Source organism: Babylonia areolata, chromosome 7 (assembly GCF_041734735.1).
Source record: "Babylonia areolata isolate BAREFJ2019XMU chromosome 7, ASM4173473v1, whole genome shotgun sequence".
Classification (NCBI taxonomy): Eukaryota; Metazoa; Mollusca; class Gastropoda; order Neogastropoda; family Buccinidae; genus Babylonia; species Babylonia areolata.
This window is the reverse complement of record NC_134882.1, coordinates 26,542,057-26,569,198: the sequence shown is the minus strand read 5'-3', so window position 1 is coordinate 26,569,198 and position 27,142 is coordinate 26,542,057. Positions and strand designations below refer to the sequence as shown.

The window sequence follows — 27,142 nt, the reverse complement described above, 5'->3', positions numbered from 1 at the left end:
GGGTGGCACAGAGAGACTCGCAGAGAGAGACAGAGACACAGAGACAGAGACACAGAGACAGAAAGACAGAGAAGAAAAGACAGATTGGCAGCACTGCAAAGTTCACAATAAAAATCCTCTGACGTCATCAGTTCTTGATTTTCATTCAAAATAACTAGCACTGCTGCCCGATCTCTGTGTGTGTGTGTGTGTGTGTGTGTGTGTGTGTGTGAGTGTGTGTGTATAATGTGTGTGTGTGTGTGTGATCCGATCTTTTGACGACCTGGATGATGTCTGCCCGCCCCCCTCCCCCTCCCATCCCCCGCCCAGCCTGCTGACAGTGAAGGGCAATTGTCAGAATTTTCTGCTCAGGTGTCCAACAGTTGTTTCACGTTTCTCTACTCCTCCACCCCCACCAACCCTCTCTCTCTCTCACTTTCTGTCCTGCTCTCCCTTGGACGCATGTTCTGCATGGTTTGTGGCCCGTTCTGTCTGGCTGTCTGTCTCATTATTGGTTACTGACGCCGTGTGTGCGCGCGCTCCTGCATGCATGATGCAAAAACAAAGTGCAGAACCGTTAAAAGTTTATCGTGGTACACGTATTTTCATACGTTGAATTCACAGACTGCACAAACAGTGACGGTTGCAGTGCGGGTTAGCCATTGAGTGCCGTGTATTTTCTTGCGATGTTGAGAAGGTCACTTTCGTGCTGTTGGATGAATGCTGGTCCTTATTTTACCTCAGTTGATGCAAACGTTATGATGAACCTAGCTGAGTTCTTGATTGTGTTAAGTTCTGAAGTCCTCCATGCCCAAAAGGTGTCTAAGGTTAATCAAATGCAAAGCTTGGATCTTGAATCTTCAGCAAGCTGTCCCTTCCAAGAGGGGGAGGTCACCCTGTAGACAGGACACAGCCAGCTGTTCCACTCTGTGACGGCTACAATAGCAACTCCCCCACTCCCATCCCCCGTCCTCATAAACGGACTCTGGCTTCTAGTACATGCCCTCTGACACCGAATATGAACACTCATTGAAGGAAAGTAAGAACTTGAAACCCCCAAAAATCTTCAAATTTGTGGGTGGATATATGCAATATACGAATGCACAGGCAGTAACAATGAAAAACTCGGATAAATCTGGGTTCAAATAAGCCCGCCCAGATAGTAACTCTTTGTAATTCAGAAGAAAAAAGCGAGTCGAAGATGAAAACAAGTGCTTGGTTAACAATGCTTTGTCACTTTGGAAATGACTGTCAAGATGGCGACACGAAACAGGAATGGTATGGCAAGGAGGGGAGCTGTATAGAATGACAAGGACATCAGTCTGTGACAAGGGAGCTGTATAGAATGACAAGGACATCAGTCTGTGACAAGGGAGCTGTATAGAATGACAAGGACATCAGTCTGTGACAAGGGGAGCTGTATAGAATGACAAGGACATCAGTCTGTGACAAAGGGAGCTGTATAGAATGACAAGGACATCAGTCTGTGACAAGGGAGCTGTATAGAATGACAAGGACATCAATCTGTGACAAGGGAGCTGTATAGAATGACAAGGACATCAGTACAGGGGGAGCTGTACAGAATGACAAGGACATCAGTCTGTGACAAGGGGAGCTGTATAGAATGACAAGGACATCAGTCTGTGGCAAGGGGAGCTGTATAGAATGACAAGGACATCTGTCTGTGACAAGGGGAGCTGTACAGAATGACAAGGACATCAGTCTGTGACAGGGGGAGCTGTATAGAATGACAAGGACATCAGTCTGTGACAGGGGGAGCTGTATAGAATGACAAGGACATCAGTCTGTGACAGGGGGAGCTGTATAGAATGACAAGGACATCAGTCTGTGAAAAAGGGAGCTGTATAGAATGACAAGGACATCAGTCTGTGAAAAGGGGAGCTGTATAGAATGACAAGGACATCAGTCTGTGACAAGGGGAGCTGTATAGAATGACAAGGACATCAGTCTGTGACAAGGGAGCTGTATAGAATGACAAGGACATCAGTCTGTGACAAATAGAGCTGTATAGAATGACAAGGACATCAGTCTGTGACAAAGGGAGCTGTATAGAATGACAAGGACATCAGTCTGTGACAAGGGGAGCTGTATAGAATGACAAGGACATCAGTCTGTGAAAAAGGGAGCTGTATAGAATGACAAGGACATCAGTCTGTGACAGGGGAGCTGTATAGAATGACAAGGACATCAGTACAGGGGGAGCTGTATAGAATGACAAGGACATCAGTCTGTGACAAGGGGAGCTGTATAGAATGACAAGGACATCAGTCTGTGACAGCAAACAAGGTTTTCATTAAGTGGCATGGCAGGGCATGACAGTACAAAGCAGGGCATGACAGTACAAAGAGAAACTGTATAGCACGACAAGGACTTTGATCAGTGTCAGCAATGGGTGCTTTCATAAAGTGGCGTAAGAGGGCACGGGCAGACTGCACAGCACGAGTAAGACGTTCATCAGTGACAACCTCAAAGGCTTTAGAAGCTGTGATTCAATGTCTATCCATTGTTATTGTATCTTCCACAGACTGGCGAAATAGCCGAGTGGTTAAAGTGTTGGACTTTCAATCTGAGGGTCCCGGGTTCGAATCTCGGTAACGGCGCCTGGTGGGTAAAGGGTCCAGATTTTTCCTATCTCCGAGGTCAACATATATGCAGTCCTGCTAGTGCCTGAACCCCCTTCGTGTGCATACGCAAGCAGAAGAACAAATACACACGTTAAAGATCCTGTAATCCATGTCAGCGTTCGGTGGTTTATGGAAACAAGAACATACCTGGCATGCACCCACCCCGAAAACGAAGTATAGCTGCCTGCATGGCGGGGTAAAAACGGTCACACACGTAAAAGCCCACTCGTGTACATAAGAGTGAACGTGGGAGTTGCAGCCCACGAAGAGGTATCTTCCACACCCCAAAAGGTGGCAAAAGGATTAAATTGCTTTGAATATTTGAAAAACAAAGTGTAGGGAGCAACAGCGGAAGGGTGTGTGGGTGTGAAACTCCGTCCGTGACAACGCTTGGGCTTCACAGAGTCCCCGCGGAATGGACCATCTGCATATGCATGTGTGAACATGTGCCCACGCACAAGTGTGTCGATTTGTTCGTGCGAGCGAACACGCACACACATACACACACAGTCGCAGACGCAGCACGTGCACAATAAAAATCCTTCAACGTCTGAATGCGTGATTTTCATTCCAATTAAACAACTGCCACTGCTGCTTGCATCTCAAAGCCACCGCCCCCACCCCACCCCTCCTCTGTGTGTGTGTGTGTGTGTGTGTGTGTGTGTGTGTGTGTGCGTGCGTGCGCGTATGTGCAAGTGAGAACGCGCGCGTGTGACACAAAAACAGAGTAAAATCGCCTGTAAAAATCTGTCGTCGCATTCACATTTTGATACATGAACTTCACAGCCCTGTGGGTGGTGACATGCACAACACGGCTGTGTGAGTGCGTGAGTGTGTGGAGAGAGGCCTTGGTCGCCCATGTGTGCGCGTTACCGTTACGAAATGTATCTCATTTTAATCTCACCATCGTTTACTTGACAGCATTTATTTTCTGTTTGAATGGTTTGGTAATATGCTTATCCAGTTGCAAAAAATACACGCGAGTACTGATTTACATGTGTGAATACGTTGGATGTTTATGTAGACAGAGAGCATCCATGGCGTTTTCATGTAACCGGTGTGGACGTTAAAAGAATGGGTCAGATCTGGCGCACTGTGCAGCATTAGAATTGGATATCGCGCCATCAAATGTATATCATTATTACTGTTAGTATTGGTATCATTTATATCATGATTATGATGACTATTACATGTGTTTATATGATGTGAGGTGGAAAACAAGTGCAGATCATCAACGCTTTTGTCAGTCTGATTCTGTCAAGGTGGTCGCGTGAAGTAGGAACCAGCGGTGAGGAAAAGGGGGCGGGTGGGGGGCAGGGGAGGAGGGGGGGACGGTGAACAGTACAGGATGACTGGCAAAGCCATCAGTGAGAGTAACAGTGGCTGTCATACAGAGTCACGACGCGAGGAACTTCACACCCTGAGTACAGATATCCACCAATGGCAGCAATGGACGCTTAGCAGAACAGGAAGACAGGCAAGGCGGGGGAGGGTCGGGTGAAGAGATCCATGGGAGGGGCGGGGGGGGGGGGGGGAAGGGTTGTATCATTTGCATATTAAAATGAATGTGTGAACATGCACATATAATGTGCGCGCGCATGTATGTGTTTCTGTTTGTTCATGTGAGCAAAGAGAGAGGGGGAAGGTAGAGAGAGAGAGACAGAGACAAACAGAGAGAGAAACGAACGAAACTGTTTCATTGAAATTTGGCCATTGAGAGAGAAAGACAGAGAGAGAGAGACACACACACAGACAGAGAGATACACAGAGAGAGAGAGAGAGAAAGAGAGAGACAGAGAGAGAGATAGAGAGAGCGACAGGGAGAGATATAGAGACAGACAGAGAGGGAGAGAGACAGAGACAGAAAGACACAGAGAAACAGACAGAGAGACACAGAGAGAGACCGAGAGACAGAGAGAGACAGAGACAGAGAGAGACAGACAGACAGACACACACACACACACACACACGCGCGCGCGCACACACACACACACACAGAGAAAGACAGAGAGACACAGAGAGAGAGCCAGAGCGAGAAAGAGAGAGAGAACGAAACAGAGAGAGAGAGCCAGAGAGAGAGAGACAGAGACAGAGAGGGACACACACACACACACACACACACACACACACACACACAGCCACAGAGAGGGAGAGAAAAGTCGACCGAAACTGTTTCACTGAACTTTGGCCATGGAGAGAGAGAGAGAGAGAGAGAGAGAGAGAGAGAGCGACTTGCTGCACGTGCAGAATCCACAGTAAAAATCCTCCATCGTCGTAAGAACGTGATTTTATTCTGGTTAAACCACTGGTACTGCTGCTTGCATCCCAGAGCCCCTATCTCTCTTTCTTCTCTGTGCGTGAGTGTGTGAGTGAGTGAGTGTGTGTGTGTGTGTGTGTGTGTGTGTGTGTGTGTGAGTGTGTGTGTGTGCGAATTGAAATGTTTGTTTTTGATCGCCTGTTTTCAATAATAACAAGACTCCTTTCCCGAATCTTTCTGCTGTTTTGCATTCTAGAGCCCTCAAACCCCCCGCCGCCCCGTCTCTCTCTCTGCACGATTGTGTGTGTGTTAGTGTGTGTGTGTGTGTGTGTGTGTGTGTGTGTGTGTGAATAGAATAGAATAGAATAGATTTTATTGTCATGAAACCGTAAGGTTTATAAGACACAAGTGCAATGGTAAATGAATGAACGAATGTGTGTGTGTGTGTGTGTGTGTGTATGTGTGTGTGCGTGCGCGAATGCGTGCGGTGTGTGTGTGTGTGTGTGTGTGTGTGTGTGTGTGTGTGTGTGTGTGTGTGTGTGTGCGTGCATGTGTACGTGCGGTGTGTGTGTGTGTGTGTGTATGTGTGTGTGTGTGTTTCAATATGTATGTGCGTTCGTGCGTGTGTGTATGTTATTTACATGTGCTCGTGCAAGCGTACGTGCGTGTGTATGAAACAATATGTTAATGTCAGAAATCTCTCTTCATGGCGAAAAGCCTCAAAGCCGTTTCTTGCCTCCTTTTTCTTTCTTTTCTTGTTCTCCTCTTTTCTTCCTCTCGGCTGACCAGAACTCTTTTTTTGGTGGGGATGGGGGTGGGGGTGTGGGGGTTGGTTCCATTGATCATTGGTGATGCCCGGCAAACTCAGCAGCCAAAGAAGGAGCTGCACAAAGACAAACAGTAAGCGCCGCAGTGCAGTGGCAAATTACGTGACCGGCATGCAGGGACAGCAGTGCAAAAACCTCTGTCAAGTTTCAGCATCTCAATTGTGGTCACCGGACAGATCTTGTCGCCGGCGACAACATGTGCCGACTCTGACGGACAGGTCTGGATCAGACTGAAAGTTGTCCCCGGGTCATTTGAGGCTCGCCTATAACGTCCCCTTTCCCGGAAATTTGCACAACAATGTAAGGGGTTGGGGGGTGGGGGGTGGGGGGTTCAATTCTAAATGAGCCAAATTTACCCAGGGAGGCCATTTCATTTAATTTCATTCCACTGTTATACTCTGTGTGTGTGTGTGTGTGTGTGTGTGTGTGTGTGTGTGTGTGTGACTGTACGACACAGGTAATGAATGATCAGTGCCAAAAGGTAGCTCCCAGTCGGCTCTACCCGTGTAGGCAGCCCTTAATGCAACTGATTGTGTGTTTGTAAAGCCCTGACAGCTCGGACCCTGGACGAGGGCACGCCTATGTCAGTATCCATAACTTTATCACTCAATCCATCAGAGAGGGCGCAAAATCCAACTGGAGGTCAGTCCTGACTTCGAAATGTGACCTCAGGGGTCAGTCCCCGCCAGTCTATCACAGACCCCGGGCCTCGTCCAAGGTAAGAGCCAGCAGGTGAACGAACGGGTGCCACTCCGGCATATATTGTTGTCGGCGACAGTAAGTGTGATGATGATGATATGAGTACTCATATAGCGCCTATCCTCGTCGGAGACCAAGCTCAAAGCGCTTTACAAAACAGGCTGTCTACCTGGGTAGAGCCGACTGACGGCTGCCATCAGAGCGCTCGTCATTCGTTTCTTGTGCCATTCAATCAAGTTTCAGTTACACACACATACAAACTCTTACAGACCATGTGACATTTTACGTGTATGACCGTTTCGTTCATTTATCACGCCATTTAGACAGCCATACCTGTTTTCGGGAGTATGCGCTGAAATGCGACCGGCAAAAACATGTGCCGCAAAAGCTGGCATATATTGTCGCCGAAGACAACCTATGCCCGGCACAATTATATGCCACTATGCTCTGCCTCCAGCCTCCGCCCCCCTCCACCCTCTCCCCTCCATACCACCCCCTGACCCCACCCCCTCCCCCCACCCTTGGCTTTGACTGTCCAGATCCCACACACTTGATCTCTGCCGTGCATGCGTCGTCTCTTCTGTAATGCAAGCTGTCTCCTCAGTTGAATGGGGAAAAAAACTCCAACTTTCCTCCACCTTCCCCACGCCCCCTTTTCTACCCGTTCCGTGCCCCTTCCTCAGTGTCGTGAGGCCCTGTACAGGTTTCCACCATTCCCGTTCTGTTCAACATGGAGAAAACTGAACCTTGCCGATCGCCAATGCACAGTTGTCCTCATGCGTCACTGGGCAGGAGCCGGTGGATGGGGTGGATGGGTGGAGGTGGGGAATGTCTGTGACGTTCATTCGGAAGACTTCAGCCAGGTCGGCCTGTAATGGAGGGTGGGGTGGGGGCTGGGGAGTGGGAGGTGGGGAACTGGCAGTGACCATTCTCAGGATTGACTTTGGGACCAGTGGCCCTGTCTTGTCTGCACCAGTGCGGGGTCCCTGACATGGCAGTGTGGGAGACAAGGAGGTGGGTGAGATGATGGGGAGGATGAGCTGTCTTCCTAGTTGGTTGGTTGGTTGGTTGGTTGTATGTTTCTATTTTCTTTTTCTTTCTTGTGTGTTAAATACTTCAGTTGCGCCGATACAGTAATGACCAGCAAGTTTCGACTGCTCAATGTACAGAGGGAGAGAGAAAGAGAGAGGGAGTGAGGAGGAGGAAGCAATATCCACAATTTTCCCCTCACGACAAAATGAGTAGTGTTCACGTGTGTGAGTGAGTGAGAGAGAGAGAGAGAGAGAGGGGGGGGGGGGGGGGAGAAGGGGGCAAAGGGAGGGGGTAATGGGGAGGAGGATGTTTTTTTTCTGTTTGTCTGTGTGCATTAAAACAACTTTTAAGAACAGACGGTTCTGTTCTAGAAAATCAATTTGCTGGTTCTGGATATGCAATTCCTGCTTTGAAAATTGAAAAGTCATATCATATTGGAAAGGGCTTCTCAATTTTTATAGCTGAATTAATTGCCATCCTTATGGCATTGACATATCTAATTGATCTGCCCCTAAACTTGATTAATGTTTTATTTTGTGTCGATTCAAAATCAGTTCTGCAGTCTATGAAATCAGGTTGTACGAACATTAATTATAACATCATTTTTGAAATAAGATTTTTGATTCACTGTATTCAAATGAGAGGAACCAATATTGAAATGTGCTGGATTCCCTCACACTGTGGGCTTTTCTCCAATGAACGTGCAGATCATCTTGCAAAGCTTGGAGCTAAAAACGCTTTAAATGCAATTGAACTTCCTCATCGTTTATCATCATCTGAAATGTGTAATATTGTTAAAATAAACATGCAAAATTCCTTTCTGTCTTTAGAAGTTAACACCTCTGCCTTATTAAATGCTAAACGAACTGACAGAGCTGTTAAGAGCATGGCATTTAGGTTATTACTAAATGCCCCATACACAAAATATTATGAAAATATTGAATGCATTTGCAAGGGACGTTTAACAGTAGAGCACGTTTTAACCCGCTGTTTAGTAATGAAACCTTTTTTGCCTCCAGAATTTAAGGAACACGTGTTACCAGTTTCAAATGTTAACATTTTTTGGAAAAAAGTTATTTATTTCAAACTGTTCTTTATTAAAGTTAGCTAGTTATGTGTTAAATAGTTCAGTTGGTTGTTTATTGTAGGTCCCCACATGAACCTCTTTTCAAATAATAATCTACAGAAGTAGTGCATACAATATGTGATTATTCATAATTTTTTGGTCCTAATCCCGCTTCCCCCGTCCCGCCTCTCACACACACCCTTCCAATATTATGTTTTTTCTTTCTCCAATCACTGACACTCACACTCTCCAGTTTAGATTGTGTACTCTATCCTTTCCACATTCTGTTCTCTCTCTGTCTCTTTTCCTTTCTTAGTCCCCTCCCCCTTGCCCCTCGCCCCCCTCCACCTCCACCGCCCCGCTTTTCATTCGAATATACAGAAATGTCGATTTCTAATTAATACTAACAATCACCATTATGATAGGAATGATAATTATCCAAATAATGATAATTATAATATCATTTATTTTCAGTCTAATATCATCATCTTAGATGAGTTTCAGTTTCAGTTTCAGTTGCTCAAGGAGGCGTCACTGCGTTCGGACAGACCATATACGCTACACCACATCTGCCAAGCAGATGCCTGACCAGCAGCGTAACCCAACGATGAACAGACTATAAATAAATAAACGAAGAACAGGAACGTGAATGCATCAGAAAAACGCTCAGCATGTTCCGACTGCTCAGCGAACGTGTCTTCTATTGAAATGTGAAGATTACATACACAGAGAAAGAGACAGACAGGCACAGAGAGAGGGGGGGGGGGGGAGGGAGGGAGGAAGAGACAGGCGAAGAGAGACAAACGGGCGGAGAGAAAAAGAAGAAAAACAAGAAGAAGAAGAAGACAGACAGACAGACAGACAAACTGAGGGAGTCTTAGCGAACAGAAAAGCAGACAGACAGACTGTCAGACACAGACAGATTCAGGGAAGGAGTGTTGTTATCACTGAAAACAGGCGATCAAAACCAAACATTTAAATGCACGCACACACACACACACACACACCTGGCCCTCGTCACAGCGGGAGACGGGTGGAAGTCATTCCCCAGCAGTGGTGACTGATGCAGACAGAGTTAACACTGAACAGCAATGTTCCCTGCACAGGAAACGGTCCTCACTACACGTGCAGCGTGCGTGCACATCAGACAGCCAGGGGAGAGAGCGAAGGGGAGGGGGGGAGAGGGAGAGAAAGAGGGGGACAAAAGAGTGAGGGGGGATAAAAAGAGAGAGAGAGAGAGAGAGAGACGACAGACAGACAGACAGACACCGATAGACAAAAACATACAGACAGAAACAGACAGACAGACACTGATAGACAAAAACAGACAGACACCGAGAGAGACACAGAAAGAAACTCACAAGGCACAGAGAGAGAGAGAGAGAGAGAGAGAGAGAGAGAGAGAGACTCACAGGGGGAGAGAGAGAGACTCACACAGAGAGACAGACAGACAGACTGAGAGAAACAGAGACAAAGAAAGTCAGAAAGAGATAGACACAGAGAAAGAGACCGAGAGAGAGATAAAGACAGACAGACAGACAAAGAGAAACAGAGACATAAAGAAAATCCGAAAGAGAGAGACAGAGAAAGAGACCCAGAGAGAGTGAGAGACAGACAGACAGATGGACAGACAGACAGAGACAGAGAGACAGTAGAATGGCGTGGCTGGCAAGTGGGTGACAGGTTGATAACGTCCGGTGCTGTGACGACGATCAAGGACATCACACCAGTTTGTCAGCCTCTGCTGGGCTGATGCTCCATGCGCGCGCCTGGCACGTGCACATAGGTCACACTGCCCCTCCCACCTGCGGCCCCTCACCCACCCCCCATCCCGCCCACCCACCCAGCTGCCCTCCTCTCTCCCTCCCTTCTCCCCCCATCACTTCCTTTCGGATTTCATTCGTTATTTCTCCACTTCGTTTATTGTTTGTCCTTCGTTGCCGGTGAAGACCAGGGCATCTCTACCAGTAGGAGTTTGGATGTATTGGGGGTGGGGGTGGGGGCGGGGTTAGGGGTGGAGAAGGGGTTGGGGATGGGGTGATTATGTTGGGCTGGCCCCAAATACGCTCCACCCGTGTGTGCGTGGAGTCAGTATGGCATTGCCATAGACCTACTTATACAGTGTATATCTCGGTAGGTATTGGCCCTGACTGACTGTTGGAGTGGAGGAGACACCAGCCCACACGGACTCATGGAGAGCTGTTGGGGCCGGGACAGGAAATGTGCGGGTGGCTGCCACCCTGGGTTTTCACCAGTCGTATACTGATTTGAGCTTTCTAATCAATTTGATAAAATCTAAGGGTGCAGACTCATTTCAGGGCAAGGACTGGAGCCTTCTCGGTTTTACCCCCCCCACCCCCCCGCCCCCCACCTTCACCCCACTCGCGTCAATTCAGCCTTCACCTGAATCACAGACACTAATATCTCAGGGAATTATAGTGTCTATGCCTGAATGACTCAATGGAGTTCACTTTGGGGTGAGGGTCATTCTGGGACGTCACATCGGTCAGGACGTGGTCAGGTCGGTTTTTCACCCCACTGACCGGCAACACACATCTGGTGGTCTTCTGTGCTGTCTGTGAGGTGGTGTGTGGAAAACCACTTTCCCCTCCGGTCATTCTGCTATCTACTGCAGAGCCATGACAGTTATTCTTCCTTCCTGGGCTGCAACTCCCACGTTCACGCAGGAGTGGGCTTTTACGTACACCGTTTTTCTTCTTCTTCTTCTTCTTCTTCTTTACCTTTCAATATAGGTAACCATACTCTGTTTTCGAGGGTTCGCATGCTGGGTATGTTATTGTTTCCATTACCTACAGAACGCTGACATCGGTTACGGGACCTTCAACGTGCGTATTGGATTTATTATTATGTTGTTGTTTTTTTGTTGTTGTTGTTGTTTTGCATGCGTATACACAAGAACGAGGTTCAGGAGGTAGCAGGTCTGCATATCTGTTGACCTGGGAAATCGGAAAAAAAATATCCACTCTTAACCACCGAGTGCCATAAGCATGGTTCGAACCCAGAACCCTCAGATTGAAAATCCAACTAGGTGATGTTAAAGGAAATCCTACCGCAACTCCACCTTGCTGTGTGTGTGTGTGTGTGTGTGTGTGTGTGTGTGTGTGTGTGTGTGTGTGTGTGTGTGTGTGTGTGTGTGTGTGTGTGTGTTGTGTGTGTTGTGTGTGAGGGGTCAGCATCCACACGAATGAATGCATGTTGCTGTAATTAATCCAGAGGATGTGGCATGAACTGCTGTGATGGTCCTTTGCCGTTCTGTGTGGCGGTGTGTCCTCTGCAAGCAACGACACGAAAACAGGACTCTCCAGCTCGTTGCCTTTGACAGTGAATAGTAAATACTATGTTTGTTTGAGTGTGTATGTGTGCGTGCCTGAAATCTGATTGAATGACACAGGAAACGAATGATGGCTCTACCCAGGTAGGCAGCCTGGTGTGTAAATGACCCCGTGTTTGTAAAGCGCTTCGAGCTTGGTCTCCGACCGAGGATAAGCGCTATATAAGTATCCATATCAATAAATCAAAACGAAGGCTACGTGCCTGGCTACTCTCCCACGTGCATGTCATTAAAAATATTCTTAGAACACACACGAGTTGCTGTTTCAGACCATATGCTATGTAAACACACACACACACACACACACACACACACACACACACACACACAGAAGCGTGTGCGTGTGCATTTTTGTGACAGAGAGAGAGAGTGAGACAGACACGCAGACAGAAACAGACAAACGGAAACAGAGACAGACCAGGGACAGGGCAAGTCACTGTTTCCGGAGTACTCAATACTTGTTTTGTATGACTTTTCTTCTTTGACCTCAGCAATATTCCTCTCTCTACGATGGCTTCTTTATACCACCACCAATACTCTGCACGGTCCGGGTAGTTAATATTCATACCACGTTTTCATCAGAAAAAAAATCTTCCACGATCAAATGTCTCTAAATATGGAACTCTTTGCCGCACCACGTCCGTCACAGCCCCTCACTGCCTTCCTTTAAATCTAACCTCAAGACTTTCCTCTTCCAGCAGCATTTCCTCTAGACCCTCTCTCATACATGAAAGTAGTTGATTGTGTAGGTATATTTGTTACGCTGTATTGTGTGTGCATGTATGTATGTATGTATATTTGTATTGTACGTACGAGTTTGCATGTACAAATGTGTTTTCCGTGCATGATTGTGACTTGAGGACTGAGTGTGTTTCGTATGCGTGTGTGTGTCGACTGTAAAGCGCTTTGTGCAATGAGGAAAGCGCTGATAAATATCCAGTTATTATTATTATTATAATATTATTAAGTTATCAAACACCGTAATCAACCAACAAAGCAAAAAAAAAAAAAAAAAAAAAAAAAAAAAAAGATTTGTTCGTCAGCTTTCTGAAAGCCTCTTTCAAAACTTGGGGAGTTCAGTCGGCCAAACTGCCAGACCCAAAGCGGTCATTTCACTGATGCCCTTTGAAGCAAAGTGACCACAGCTTCTATCAACCATCTCCTATGACTGGCACTGTCGTGGCTGAATTCACCTTGAAATCAACAGGTGTGGCACAGGGCAGGGACGGCACGCGCTTAGGCTACCTGTGTCACAGCCTGGTTATCGCGTCATTGGGGTTCAGACAAGGGTGAAAAATATACCAAAAAAACAAACAACAATTTACAAACAAACAACAAAACAATATTTTCAAATCACAAATGTCACATCCACACACACGTGCACACAAACACACACACACACCGCGCGAGCACTCTCTCTCTCTTCTTGGACTTATTTCATGGCGGGTAAATTATTTTACTCAAGTCCTTACCCGATAATTATCTACTCTAGCACACTTTTCCATTGATATATATATATATATATATATATAAAATATATATATATATATATATATATATATAGAGAGAGAGAGAGAGAGAGAGAGAGAGAGAGAGAGAGAGAGGACAAAAAACACCCACGTCATAAATCGTCTCTTATTTTCATACTCACTCAAGTCTTGGGGTGGGTCATTTTGGGGCAGAACTAGAATGACTCCATCCCATGTCCCAGACAGACTCCAAGGGAATTACATTTCTGGGCCAGCCGAACTGCTCCAAAACTGACTCCCCGTGAAGTGGTAAGTGGCAGGCCCTTCAATACTCGACATCCGTGTTCTGTGTGCAGTCTGTGATATTGCCCCTGACTGACTGCTGGAGTGGAAAAGATAGCAGCCCACACTGACCCATCATGGAGTACTTTGGGGACCAGGACAGGAATGTGTTGGGAGCTGCCACTATTTAAACCCACCCTGCAATCAGGGAGGATGTGCAGTCCGCTTTCGAGGCGGACTTTTCGTCGCTCGCAGTGCGAGAAGTAGGTCATATGACGACACGGGCAGCCCACCACCGTAACTGGCTTCTCTCAGTTTACGCTGCTTTTGTTCGGACATTTCGGCAGAGTTTATAAATGGATCAGTTCGAATACGTAATGGCATATATATGACAAGAAACGCGCTCAAAGTAAACACAGCAGACCAAACCAAATAATAGGTGTAATTATTAAACCAAATATACCTTGTAGACTTGCAAAAATAGTCACCGAAAATGTTCAAAATCCTGTCGTCAAAACAGCGATTTCCACGACGATATTTTAGCCTTTCGGTGCCCTGGAAAAAAAGGAAATGGAGACGCACATGCGCACGCTGTTCTCGCTAAAAAAAAAAAAATAAAAAAAAAATAACCGGCGAGTCCCGACGAAAATCCGACGACAGTGGGTCGGGCAGACCCTCCCTAATGTCTGTTCTTTCTGATTAATTTGGTAACATTTTGATTCCAAGGGCGTGCGGTCGAGTCCTTTCAAGGCAAGTATGCAGTCTTCCCCGGGAAAAATTCTCCGCTGGAGTCTTTTCAGATCCAGGGGGATTAATTTGGGGGGCGGGGGCGAGGGGGGTTTGGTGGGGGTGATTGAATTGGCATGACACCGGCAGTAGGAGTAGGAGTACGCAGTGCTAAAAGCCAGGCATGAGGTAGGAGAGGCAGGCAAACAGTGGGGCAGGGAGGTGAATGGGGTGGGGAGAGGTTTGAGTCCACAGCAATCAGCCCGGCGTTGTCACGTGTCAACCTGTCCGCCTCTTCCCTGTCTCCTGCTCTTCCTCGAGGACTCGCCGTGTGTGTGTGCACCTTGCACTTCATCCTCACTCCTCTGTGTGCAGAGCTGAGTGCCGACACACGCACACACAGACACACAGACACACACACCCACACTTGCACACACACACACACACACACACACACACACACACACACACACACACACAGAGAGAGGTATACAACAGACTGGTAAACAAAAGAAACGTTCATATAAAAATCTCCCAGTGAAAGAATTAAACGAGGCACTCAATAAGATCCAAAGTCAGCATGGAAAACAATTAAAACTTTAGACACTGGGAGAACAGAACGAATGCAAACATCAATTAAATGTTTCAAAATGGATTATCATTGAGAAAATTTAATTGGAAAAGATGTGGAAATAAACGGCGAGCAAAAAGCAAAAGTTCAAGATGAACTTGAAAACACTGAAATGTTAGATGATGGTAATACATTAAGTTTTGATAAAGAAATTACTGAAGAAGAAATACGAAAGGCATGCCTAAGTAAAAAAACATAACAAAAAACAAACAAACAAACAAAAAAATCGCCAGGATAGGACGCAATAACAAATGAGATGATCAAAAGCAGTTTTCTGTTTCTGTTACCTGTCATGCAAAAGCTATATAATATAATATATACAACAGGTATGTATCCAGACAATTGGAAAACTGGTATCAGTATCCCTTTATATAAAAGCGGCAACCCAATGGGCCCAAATAACTATCGGGGAATTACACTGACCAATACATTAGGTGAAGTATTCTGCACAATCCTGAATGCAAAAATGAATGAATATCTGGAGACTAACGACGTTTTGATCAAAGAACAAGCCGGATTTCGAAAAAAACAAAACAAAAAAAAACCAACTATAGAACCACTGATCAAATCTTTGTTTTAAAAGAACTAGTAGATGAGATAATAAAAAGAAAAAACAGTCGACTATATGGTTGTTTTGTATATTTTCAAAAAGCGTTCGACAGTGTTTGGCATGATGCAATGACGCCGAAGCTACACCGAATAGGAATAAAAGGTAAATGTTTTAATATCATAAAAAATATGTATACGAACGCTAAAATCTACGCAAAATCACAAGATCATTACGGTAGATAATTTATTATTCGAAAAGGGGTACATCAGGGAAATACACCCAGCCCAACTCTATTCAATATTTTCATAAATGATATTACCACAGATATGAACTTCCCAACGATTGGCACTTCATCTACTAGACTTCCATGTCTTTTATATGCAAATGATTTAGTTATTTTATCATTATCTAAAGACGGCTTGCAACCAAACCTAAATATTTTACATTCTTACTGCAGTCAATGGGGCTTACATTTGAATACAAAAAAGACAAAAGTAATCGGGTTTTTTTAATGTCCGTAAAATACACCCCTACATTTTAAATGTGGAGAGGACATAATTGAAACAGCAGAAGAATATAATTGTCTTTTTAACAAACTTCCACATGAAAGACTTCATGTCAAGTTTTGTAAACAATTACTTGGTGCATATAAAAGAGCAATGGCTTTCCCCGTTTTAGGAGAATTTGGAAGATTCCCTATTAGCCTAAAAATAATATGTCAAGTTACTGGCTACTCGATACACATATTAGAGCTTCCTCAAAATTCACTTGTATACACAACATATAAATGCATGTATCGTCAAACAAATAAAAATGTTCAGTGGCTACTTTTCATAAGAAATGTAATAACTAGCACTGCATTAGATTATGTTTGGTAAAATCAGTTCACTTTTAGTGTGAACAGATTAAAGAATGCTATATCCAAGAAGCTTGAAAATGAATATGTAAAATTTTGGAAACAGAAACATAACATCAGAATTTTACAAGAACGCTGTGACAAATTATAAAATTGAACAGTATTTAAAGAATACAGCAAATACACAACACAGGAAAGCACTGACCATGTTACGAATCAGCGCCCACGACTTACAAATCGAACAGGGAAGATATAAAAATACATCGACAGAACAAAGACTGTGTGATACTTGTAACAGTTTGGAAGATGAGATTCACCTTTTCGACAATTGTGTAAAGTACAATACTTACAGAACAGATTCCTAATCGGTATATGTTGTCCAAATGCAAAGCCTAGTGAATTGATCCTTCTAACAGAATTACAGCCAAGGCTGGCGAAATTTGTTCACGAATGTTTCTCTTCTTTAAATGCTCATGTTTATGTTTCATTTTGTCTTATAAACTTTAAGATTTTATGACAATAAAAAGTATTCTATTCTATTCTATTCACACGGGGAGAGAGAGAGAGAAGGGGGGTTGAGAGAGGCAGAGAGAGAGAGTGGGGGGGAGATGGGTGGTGAGAGAGACACACATCACAAACTCACACACACACACACACACACACACACACACCACACACACGCACGCACACACTTGCACACACACACACACACACACACACACACGCGCGCGCGCGCGCGTGTGCGCACACCCATTTCCACACACGCTCACGGACGCACGTCCAAACACACAAACGCACTCTCCCTTAGTCTGTACACGCGAGCACCCGTGTGTGTGTGTGTGTGTTTGTGTGTGTGTGTGTGTGTGTGTGTGTGCGTGTGTGCGTGTTTGTATGTGGGTGCGCGCGCACGTTATTTTTGTAATCAGCCTGTATCCCCCCACCCCCCCCCTCACCCCAAGCAGCATTTAACGATGTGAGAGAAGAGCAGAGAGTTCCAGAGTTCCAGACCAGCAGGAAGGAGCGGCACGTCACATAAAGCTGACACCCCTGTGCCGTGCTGCTCACCTGGAGCCCACATCTCTCTCTCTCCCCCCCCCTTCTCTCTCCCTCTCTCTGTGTCTCTCTCACACCCCCTTCTCTCTCCCCCCCCTCTCTCTCTCTCACCCACCCCCCTTCTCTCTCTCTCTCTCCGTCTCTCTCTGTCTCCCTCACCACCACCACCCCTTCTCTCTCCCTGTCTCTCTCTGTCTCTATCACCCCTCCCCTTCACTCTCCCTCTCTCTGTCTCTCTCACCTCCCTTCTCTCTCTCTCTCCGTCTCTCTCTGTCTCCCTCACCCCCCCCCTTCTCTCTCTCTGTCTCTATCACCCCTCCCCTTCACTCTCCCTCTCTCTCACCTCCTCTCTCTCTCTCTCCGTCTCTGTCTCCCTTACCCCCCCCCCTTCTCTCTCTCTGTCTCTATCACCCCTCCCCTTCTCTCTCCCTCTCTCTGTCTCTCTCACCTCCTCTCTCTCTCTCTCTCCGTCTCCCTCACCCCCCCCCTTCTCTCTCTCTGTCTCTATCACCCCTCCCCTTCACTCTCCCTCTCTCTGTCTCTCTCACCTCCCTTCTCTCTCTCTCTCCGTCTCTGTCTCCCTCACCCCCCCCCCCTTCTCTCTCCCTGTCTCTCTCTGTCTATCACCCATCCCCCTTTTCTATCCCTCTCTCTGTCTCTCTCAACCCCCTTCTCTCTCTCTCTCTCCGTCTCTCTCTCTCTCCGTATCTCTCTGTCTCTCTCACCCCCCTTCTCTCTCTCTCTCTCTCTCTCTCTCTCTCTCCGTCTCTCTCTCTCTCCGTATCTCTCTGTCTCCCTCACCCCCACCCCCACCCCACCTTCTCTCTCCCTGTTTCTCTCTGTGTCTCTCTCACCACCCTCCTTCTCTCTCCCTCTCTCTGTCTCTCTCCCCCCCTTCTCCCCCGCTCTCTCTGTGTCTCCCTCACCCCCTTATCTCTCTCTCTCTCTCTCTCTCTCTCTCTCTCATAGCAAACAACGAAAATGATTGCTGATATTTTCAGATGTTGGGTTTCTTTTTTTTTTATACCTCGGCAAAAGAAAGAAAAAAAATGACACGTAGATCTGTCAAACAATTCTGGAGCGCCTATTCAGAATGTCCGTTCCAGGCGTTTCACGAAAAGATTTATTCACACCAACCCACACAGACTCTCTCTCTCTCTCTTTCTCTCTCTATCTCTCTCTCTCACTCTCTCTCAATAACTAGTAGGAGTATTGTTTTTAAAAAAAAAAAAAAAAAGGAAAAAAAAAGAAAAGAAAAGAAAAAAACTTTACATAATAAACAATGTCATCTATATGATAACAGGCACACCCAAACCCCAGAAAGCCAAAGGGCACCTCACACGTGCTAAGCTCCAAAAGAATACGACAGACAGTGTCCAGTTATCAAGATGGCGTGAGGAAAACATTCTTTCATTCTTTCTATGTTCGTTCACGTTCACTCTGTTCACTCGTATCTACAAACGGGCTGTTTTTTGTTTTGTTTCTTTGCTTGTTTGTTTGTTTGTTCCTTTCTTTTTTTTCTTTTCTTTTCGTGTATCACGACTTATCCCGCCGTCTTGGCATCCATATGCACGTTGGGTATCTTCTTGTGTTCATAGCCTATCAAACACTGACACAGATTACGGGATATGTGACGTGTTATTCTGCTTTCTGCGTGTGTATACCGAAACCCGTATTAACCCCAAGGCTCTCAGATTGGAAGTCCAACGGTTTGATCATTCGGCTATCGTGCCCTTGAGTGAGGGAGTATATTCTAAATGTATGATAGTCAGTCGTGTCCGACCATGACCATCAGAACACCAGAGGAGGCAACTGGTGTCCCGACTATCTGGGCTAGAATTTGATTAAAGTGGAGAGTGTCTTGTCTAAGTTACATCCCCACTCTCGGCCAAGAGGGTTTTAGGACAGTGGACGTTGGGATGGTTCCCAAAGACCAACTAGCCCCCATGGCTGCAGCACAAAAAGCCAGTGCAATTTTGCATATTATGAAGATCAGAAAGATACGACGAAGCAGTGTCGTTTATCACTGAAAACCACGTGGTTGATACTTTACAGTCTATTCTTGTAAGTCGAAAATCTGTTGGACAAACGAACAGACAGAATGAGAAACAATATCGGGTGTGCAGACATACAGACAAACATTTACTAAACAACAACAAAATAAATAAATGAATAAATCAAATAAAAAGAAAAGAAATGATTGAGTATGGTTGCAGAAACAGAGAGTATCAAATTGGGGGGCGGGGGGGGGGGGTTGCATGGGGGTACCTTCTATCAAACGTCTGACAGTGAGAGAGTGAGAGAGAGAGAGGAGAGGAGAGAGAGAGAGAGAGAGAGAGAGAGAGAGAGAGAGAGAGAGAGAGAGAGAGAGAGAGAGAGAGATGTCATGTGAGCGGGGAACAAAATTAACCTGTCCACGGTCCTGATGATGGTTATCAGGTGGCTGACACCGCATCGCTTTCCGGCACCAGACCCCCCTGCCCCCCTCTTCCCTCCTGGCAACCCCCTCCCCCCTCTCTGCTCCATCAGTGTCACGTGGACATGACCTGATTATTAAGTGGTCACACTGGAAACGAATGGTGTTTCCCTGGAGGGGGGCGGGGGGCGGGGGGGGGGGCCGGGGGGGCGGGGGAGGGGTCAGTCTGTCATCCCCACACTCCACGGGCACAACAACCGAGTGGTTACAGATCTTGTTCGTTAGAAAACCGGAAGTCAGTGAAAAGTTCAGCCCCTTCACCTTGGGATGTCCGGATAAGGCAACATGGCAACGTCCGCTGAAACTGAAAGTGCGCTCGAATCCATGAAAGTTAAAGAACCGGAAGAGTATTAAAAAAAAAGAAAAAGAACGGACAACAGATAAGTGGCGCGAAAGTTGAACTTGTTCGTCGTGCAAAGATTTTCAATTGTCGCGGAACCAGAAACAAGAAGGCGAAGTCAAGTCAGTTTCTGCTGTCACAGCGACATAGACCTCCCGCAGATTTTTAACAACTGAGTTGAAGAAAAAAAGTATCGCTCTTGTGTGCGACCCATTCATTCAGAATCTATATACATTCTAGCATTTCATATTATTGCTACACAGTATGAGTGAGTGAGTGAGTGAGTGAGTGTGTGTGTGTGGGTGGGTGGGTGGGTGCGCGCGCGCGCCTTCAAAAAAACAGATTTCAGACTTGAGAAAATGGCCATTGCTGTTCCAATGAATTTGATCTTTTTCTGGCTTTTCTATCACATGACTTTTTTTTTCTGGGAGTAGCTTTAATACATATTGTGGGGAGGAGAGTGTTGGAATTGAACATGGAAATCTGTGGGGAAATGAGTGGTGCAGTTTAGCATGGAAATTGTGTGGAGAAGAGTGGTGGAGCTGTGCATGGAATTTGATTAAAGATAATACTCATCAAAACTGATTCATGTGTGTTTCATCACAGTTGCATTGATGATTAACTGCAAGTAAAGAATGATTTCATCTCATGGTGTAGCTCATTCATCATTACAAGTGACATGCATTGATAAGTCTTCTCAAGACTCCCAGACATTCAGACACACCAGTCTGGTACAATCAGCTGGCCTGTTTACCCAAAATGGATATGTCTGTACTTTCACCAGGTTAGAGTATGTATTCTTTTATGGAAACCTGTCAGTTCATTGAATCTAACAACTGGCCAAAGGATTAACACATACATACCAGTTTTCTCTTTGATGCCATTTTTTAGAAACTGGTAGTGCTGTAAATTCTTAGTGTAAATATTTGCATTTATTTACATTTGCATGACCCACCTTCCATCTTATATATATATATATATATATATATATATATATATATATATATATATATATATTTCATTTGTTTATTGCTTGTTGTCAAATATGTACAATCAAATTTGGACTGTTTACAAAATGCAATGTAAACAGGTCTGAGTCAAACACAAACAGACTTGAAGAAAATCACTTTGATTAGATATTTTCTTTTAATTTTTTGTATCATCATTCAAACCTAAATGCTAAACAATGAACAATTGTCTAAACAATCTGAGTTATTTATGATGTGAGCACCATTTAGTTTTGGATGTGTGTGTGTGTGTGTGTGTGTGTGTGTGTGTGTGTGTGTGTGTGTGTGTGTGTGACACCCCCCTTCAGTCTAAAGTTTTTGACAAAACAGTCTTCAAGGCCCTAATAAGTCATCTTTCACTGTGTCATCAGTGTCAGATTGGTGTAAAGGGGGAAGCAAAGCTGTCAGATCATTACATATTTTCACATCCAAATTTGTTAAATTTTGTAAAATTACTCAGTTTACTGTCAGCAGCATTGGTTTCCACTGCTGATGCAGAAGTAGCAGTGATGTCTTCTTGGACTTGCACATCTGACAGCTGAGACAAAAAAAGAAAAGAATATATAATTATAGCTTGAATGTTATGACATTTGTTTTAGTTACACATTTTCAGTCAAACTCCATACAACCCCCAAAATGTGTCAGATCTAATCACTGCATTATGCATGTGCAGAGTCTCAAGCCAGTGAGTTGTTTGAATTTGCAACAATAACTATGCTTTATCTATCTATCTCTCTATCTATCTATCTATCTCTCTATCTATCTATCTATCACTGTGTGTGTGTGTGTGTGTGTGTGTGTGTGTGTGTGTGTGTGTGTGTGTGTGTGTGTGTGTGTGTGTGTGTGTGTAAACATTCACATTGCCTGTGGAAGTAGCAAGGATCTCACTGTCTCAGTATCATTGTTAGAGCACTTTCTGAAAATGTGCAAGCATTTCCACTAGAAAGAAGTATGTGCTGACAGATGTTGTAAAGTGAAAATTCTTTGTAGTGTTTGTTTCTGGGGTACACTAGTCAGTTTTGTACTATGTGTCAGAGATGCATATATATCTGTGCTGAATAAATATCACAGCTACGAATGTGACCAACACACACACACACACACACACAGACAATCCAGTTGAATGATACAACATTGGTGACTGGAAGTTGAAAAAGACCAGTCAGCTGGTGTACTGTAATTCTCCGTTTTAAAGGTTAAATTGTCCTTTTGGATTCAAACATTAGACAGATAAGTGTGTGAGAAATGAAGACAGTATAATTATCCCTCCTTGAGAAATCAGACCCAAAACATTCTTAGGCTTGGCTGTTGAATTGAAACAAATATATTTTGAAACATAAAAAATGAATATTCGATTCAAAATGTCACATACCGTGCTTGTTTTGAAGACCTTGTTCGTGAAAAGTGAAGGAATATCATCGCCACTGAGGATGCGGTCCTTTTCAGTTCACGAAGTGATTCTGAGCTCGCCACGCTCTATGCAATCGGTTCGTGGCTGGTATTCGTTGTGAGGTCACCTTTTTTCTTTTGAAGTTCGAACAGCACACACAGTACTTCTTTCCTCCCGTTTTCCCCAGACCCACTGTGAAGCGTTTACACAAGTACAATCGACGAACTCGCAACTTTCGCTTTTAGAGACTCCCTACGAATTCTCTGTCCGGCGTAATCAAGGGCAAATTACTCTATTTTTTTTTTCTGACGAACAAGGTCTATAGCGTTGGACTTTCAACCTGAGGGTCCTGGGTTCGAATTCCGCCAGGTGGGTTGAGGATGAAGACATTTTTCCGATCTCCCAGGTCAAGAAATGAGCAGATATGCTAGTGCCTGAACCCCCTATGGTGTATGTATACATACACATGCAGATCAGATACGCACGTTAACGATCTCCGTAATCTGTCTCCTCGTTCGATGGGTTATGGAATCAAGAACATATTCAGCATGCGCATCCCCGAAAACGGAGTATGCCTGCCTACATGACGATGTTGATAACGGACATGCACGTAAAAGCCCACTCGTTGGTACAAGTGAACGTGGGAATAGCAGCGTAAAGAAGAAGAAGAAGGAGAAGCAGAAAGAGAAGAAGAAGAACCCCTCCCCCATCTTCCACACACTGCTCACGAAGTTGCTGTGTTGCCCAGAATGGGACAGATGTACTGATGCTTTCTTGGTCACAGAGCGAGGAAGCAGGACAAGGCAGGGAAAGACGTGTATTTCAGGAACACACACACATTCTCTTGAAAAACAAATACAATTTTCGGGGAAAGATTTCTGATGTTTAGCGCGAGAGATAAAATGGCTGCCATTCTTTTCTCTTTGTAACTAGTTATTGTTGTCTCTGACGATCTGATGGAAGGAAATAACTAAAGAAAAGAAAGTATAACCTTGTTTACACATCCCTATAACAATCAGTATAACAATCATTGGAAACAAAATGGGGGGGGGAGGGGCGAGGGGGCGGGGGGGGGGGGGCACCATATACAAGCGCAAAAGCAGAAATCGGTGGTAAACATTTACACAGACATGAAGAGAGGGAAAGAAGGAGAGACAAAGAGAGACAGAGACGGAGGGAGAGAGAGGGGGGGAGAAAGAGAGATAAAGAGACAGAGGCGCGCGCGCGCGCGCGCACACACACACACACACACACACACACACACACACACACACACACACACAGTGATAATCGGACTGGGATGATTCACATAGGCCATTGCCCCTCATGGAGGGGTGCGGTGTACAACCTTATCAAAGATACAAGTGCACAAGGTGAAATATTCAGTAAATGAATTATGGCATCATAACTGACCGTAGTTGATAAATCTCTTACAGTGCTTTCTTTACTGGATGCAACCAGCAGACACAGCCAACACTGACACACTGAGAGAGACAGATAGACAGACAGACAGACACAGACAGACAGACAGACAGACACAGACAGACACAGACAGACAGACAGACAGACACAGACAGACAGACAGACAGACACAGACAGATAGACAGACACAGACAGACAGACAAAGGGTTGGAAGATACTGATCGTATGCCTCCCCCCCCCCCGCCCCCCCAAAAAAAGATTTTCCCTTAATGTTTTTTGTTTTTGTTTTTTTGTTTGTTTTTGTTTTTTTACACCCTTGATGAACTCCACTGACGTAGCATGAAAATATCCACAACATTCGTGCAACACACAGGTGAGCGCGTGTCAGCCTGACCCAGTGTGTGACACTGGTTTGGCTTGTGACGTTGATGATAAATCGTGTTGGGGGATAACCCACAAAACAGGAACGGGGGCGGGGTTGAGGGCGGGGGGGGGGGGGGGGGTGACAGAGAGAATGATCTAAATGGAGAGAGAGAGAGACACACACACACACACAGACTGAACTGACAGACAGACAGAGAGACAGACAGATAGAGAGACAGGCAGAGACTGACAGACAGAGAGACAAATAGTGACACGGCGACAGACACACGTGTAAGTGACAGAGAGAGAGGGGTGGGGGGCACAGAGAGATAGAGAGACAGAGACAGAGAGACACAATAACACGGAGACAGAGACAGACACACATATAAGTGACAGAGAGAGAGAGAGAGGGGGGACAGAGAGAGATAGAGAGACTGAGAAAGAGAGACACAATAACACGGAGACAGAGACAGACACACATATAAGTGACAGAGAGAGAGAGAGAGAGAGGGGGGGGGAGACAGAGAGAGATAGAGAGACAGAGACAGAGAGACACAATGACACGAAAACAGAGACAGACACACATGTTAGTGACAGACAGAGAGGGGGGGAGAGACAGTGAGACAGAGACAGAGAAAGAGAGACACAATGACACGGAGACAGAGACAGACACACATGTTAGTGACAGAGAGACAGACAGACAGACAGAGACAGACACAGAGCGGCAAAGACAAAGGCTGAAAGACAGAGACAGAGTCAGACTGACACAGAGACAGACACAGACCCAGACACACAAAGAAGTGACAGAGAGAGAGAGACAGAGAGAAGGCAGGTACCTTCATGTTTCTGCCATCCAGGGGGCAGCACTGGAGTCTGGGAGGAGGGGGTTCCCTCCCCTTTGTCCTCCTCCTGGATCACAGCCACCTCCTGCATCACACACATCACACACATCACATCACACCACATCACCACACACATCACCACATCACACCACATCACCACATCACACACGTCACCACATCACACACATCAACACACACATCACCCACACCACCACATCACACACACCACCACACACATCACCACATCACACCACATCACCACAGCACACACGTCACCACATCACACACATCACCACACACATCACCCACACCACCACATCACACACATCACCACACACATCACCACAGCACACACATCACCACAGCACACACATCACATCACACATCACCCACACCACCACATCACACACATCACCACACACATCACCCACATCACCACATCACACACATCAACACACACATCACCCACACCACCACATCACACACACCACCACACACATCACCACATCACACACATCACATCACACATCACATCACCACATCACACACACACCACATCACACACATCACCACACCACACACATCATACACATCACCACACCACACCAAACACATCACACCACATCAAACACATCACATCACACACATCACCACACATCACATAACACACATCACACACATCACATCACATCACATCACACACATCACATCACACACACCACATCACACACATCACAGACACATCTCATCACACACATCACATATCACCACATCACAGACCACCAGATTACTCACATCACCACATTACTCACATCACCACATTACACAATCTCATACATCGCCACAACTCACACATCACCACATCATACACATCACCACATCTCATCACACACATCACCACACCACAAACATCACATACATTACACATATCACCACATCACATACACCACACACATCACCACATCACACAAATCCCCACACATACATCACACACATCATTCACATCATGCACATCACCACATCACAAACATCGCCTGGACGGACGTTCAGTTTGTTTGTCCAGTCAATCTTGGGAGAAAGGGCGAGAGATTTTCCATGATATCATCCATCATTTTTTGATCACTTTAAATTCCTGTTTTCCTTTTTGCCCTAAGGAAACAAATCAGTCATGATTATCGTTACCTCATACACGCTGTCTGGGCTGTCTGGGGTATCTGGGGTATCTGGGGTGGTCAGGGTATCCGGGGTGGTGGCAGCTCCCTTCAGGTGTTTCTTGCCACCGGGCGGGTAGGGGTGCTGGTGCGTGTGTGTGGGGAACATGCCAGATTCTGTGCCACCCGGCCCACCCCGGGTGGTGCTGTGGGGTGGCGGCACCCCGTCATCGGAGCGGGCGTCAGAGTGGATGCCGCTGTCGTTGGAGTCTGGGGAGTTGATGTAGCTCCCGTCCTCCAGTCTGTGATACGATAATGATAACAATAATAATAGTAATAATAATAATAATAATGTGCACGTATATAGCGCTTGCCCGAGGCTTTAAGTCCATGTAACAATACGGCAGCTCCATTTCACGTAATGGGATCAGCAGCAACAACAAGAGCGATTAGTCATCATCATAATCATCATCCTCGTTATCTTCAGCACTAACAAGAACACAGACACAATGATGGCAACAACAACAACAGCGATAGCAGCACTGATGAAGACAGGCAAACCGTTCACCACGCCCGCGGCGATCACACAAAGGAGCAAATCCCTGGTCCTCCAGCCCTACTTCCTCTCTCCATCCACCCCCCCGCCCCCTCCTCCCTTCCTCCTCCGCTCTTCACCCTCATCAATCATAACTGGTCCACTTCACACTGTTGTGGTCAGCTGATTCCA

General features: G+C 45.7%; 1 protein-coding gene across 1 annotated transcript in view; it reads right to left on the bottom strand.

Moving 5' to 3' along the window:
- Window positions 1-27,142, bottom strand: part of LOC143284216 (amyloid beta precursor protein binding family B member 2-like) — a 278,400-nt gene that overhangs the window by 101,440 nt on the left and 149,818 nt on the right. The window contains exons 6-7 of the mRNA XM_076590882.1: window positions 26,447-26,717; window positions 25,259-25,349 (exon numbers count right to left, since the gene is read on the bottom strand). Of these exons, the coding sequence (XP_076446997.1) occupies window positions 25,259-25,349; window positions 26,447-26,717 (362 nt within the window). The remainder of the gene's footprint in view (window positions 1-25,258; window positions 25,350-26,446; window positions 26,718-27,142) is intronic.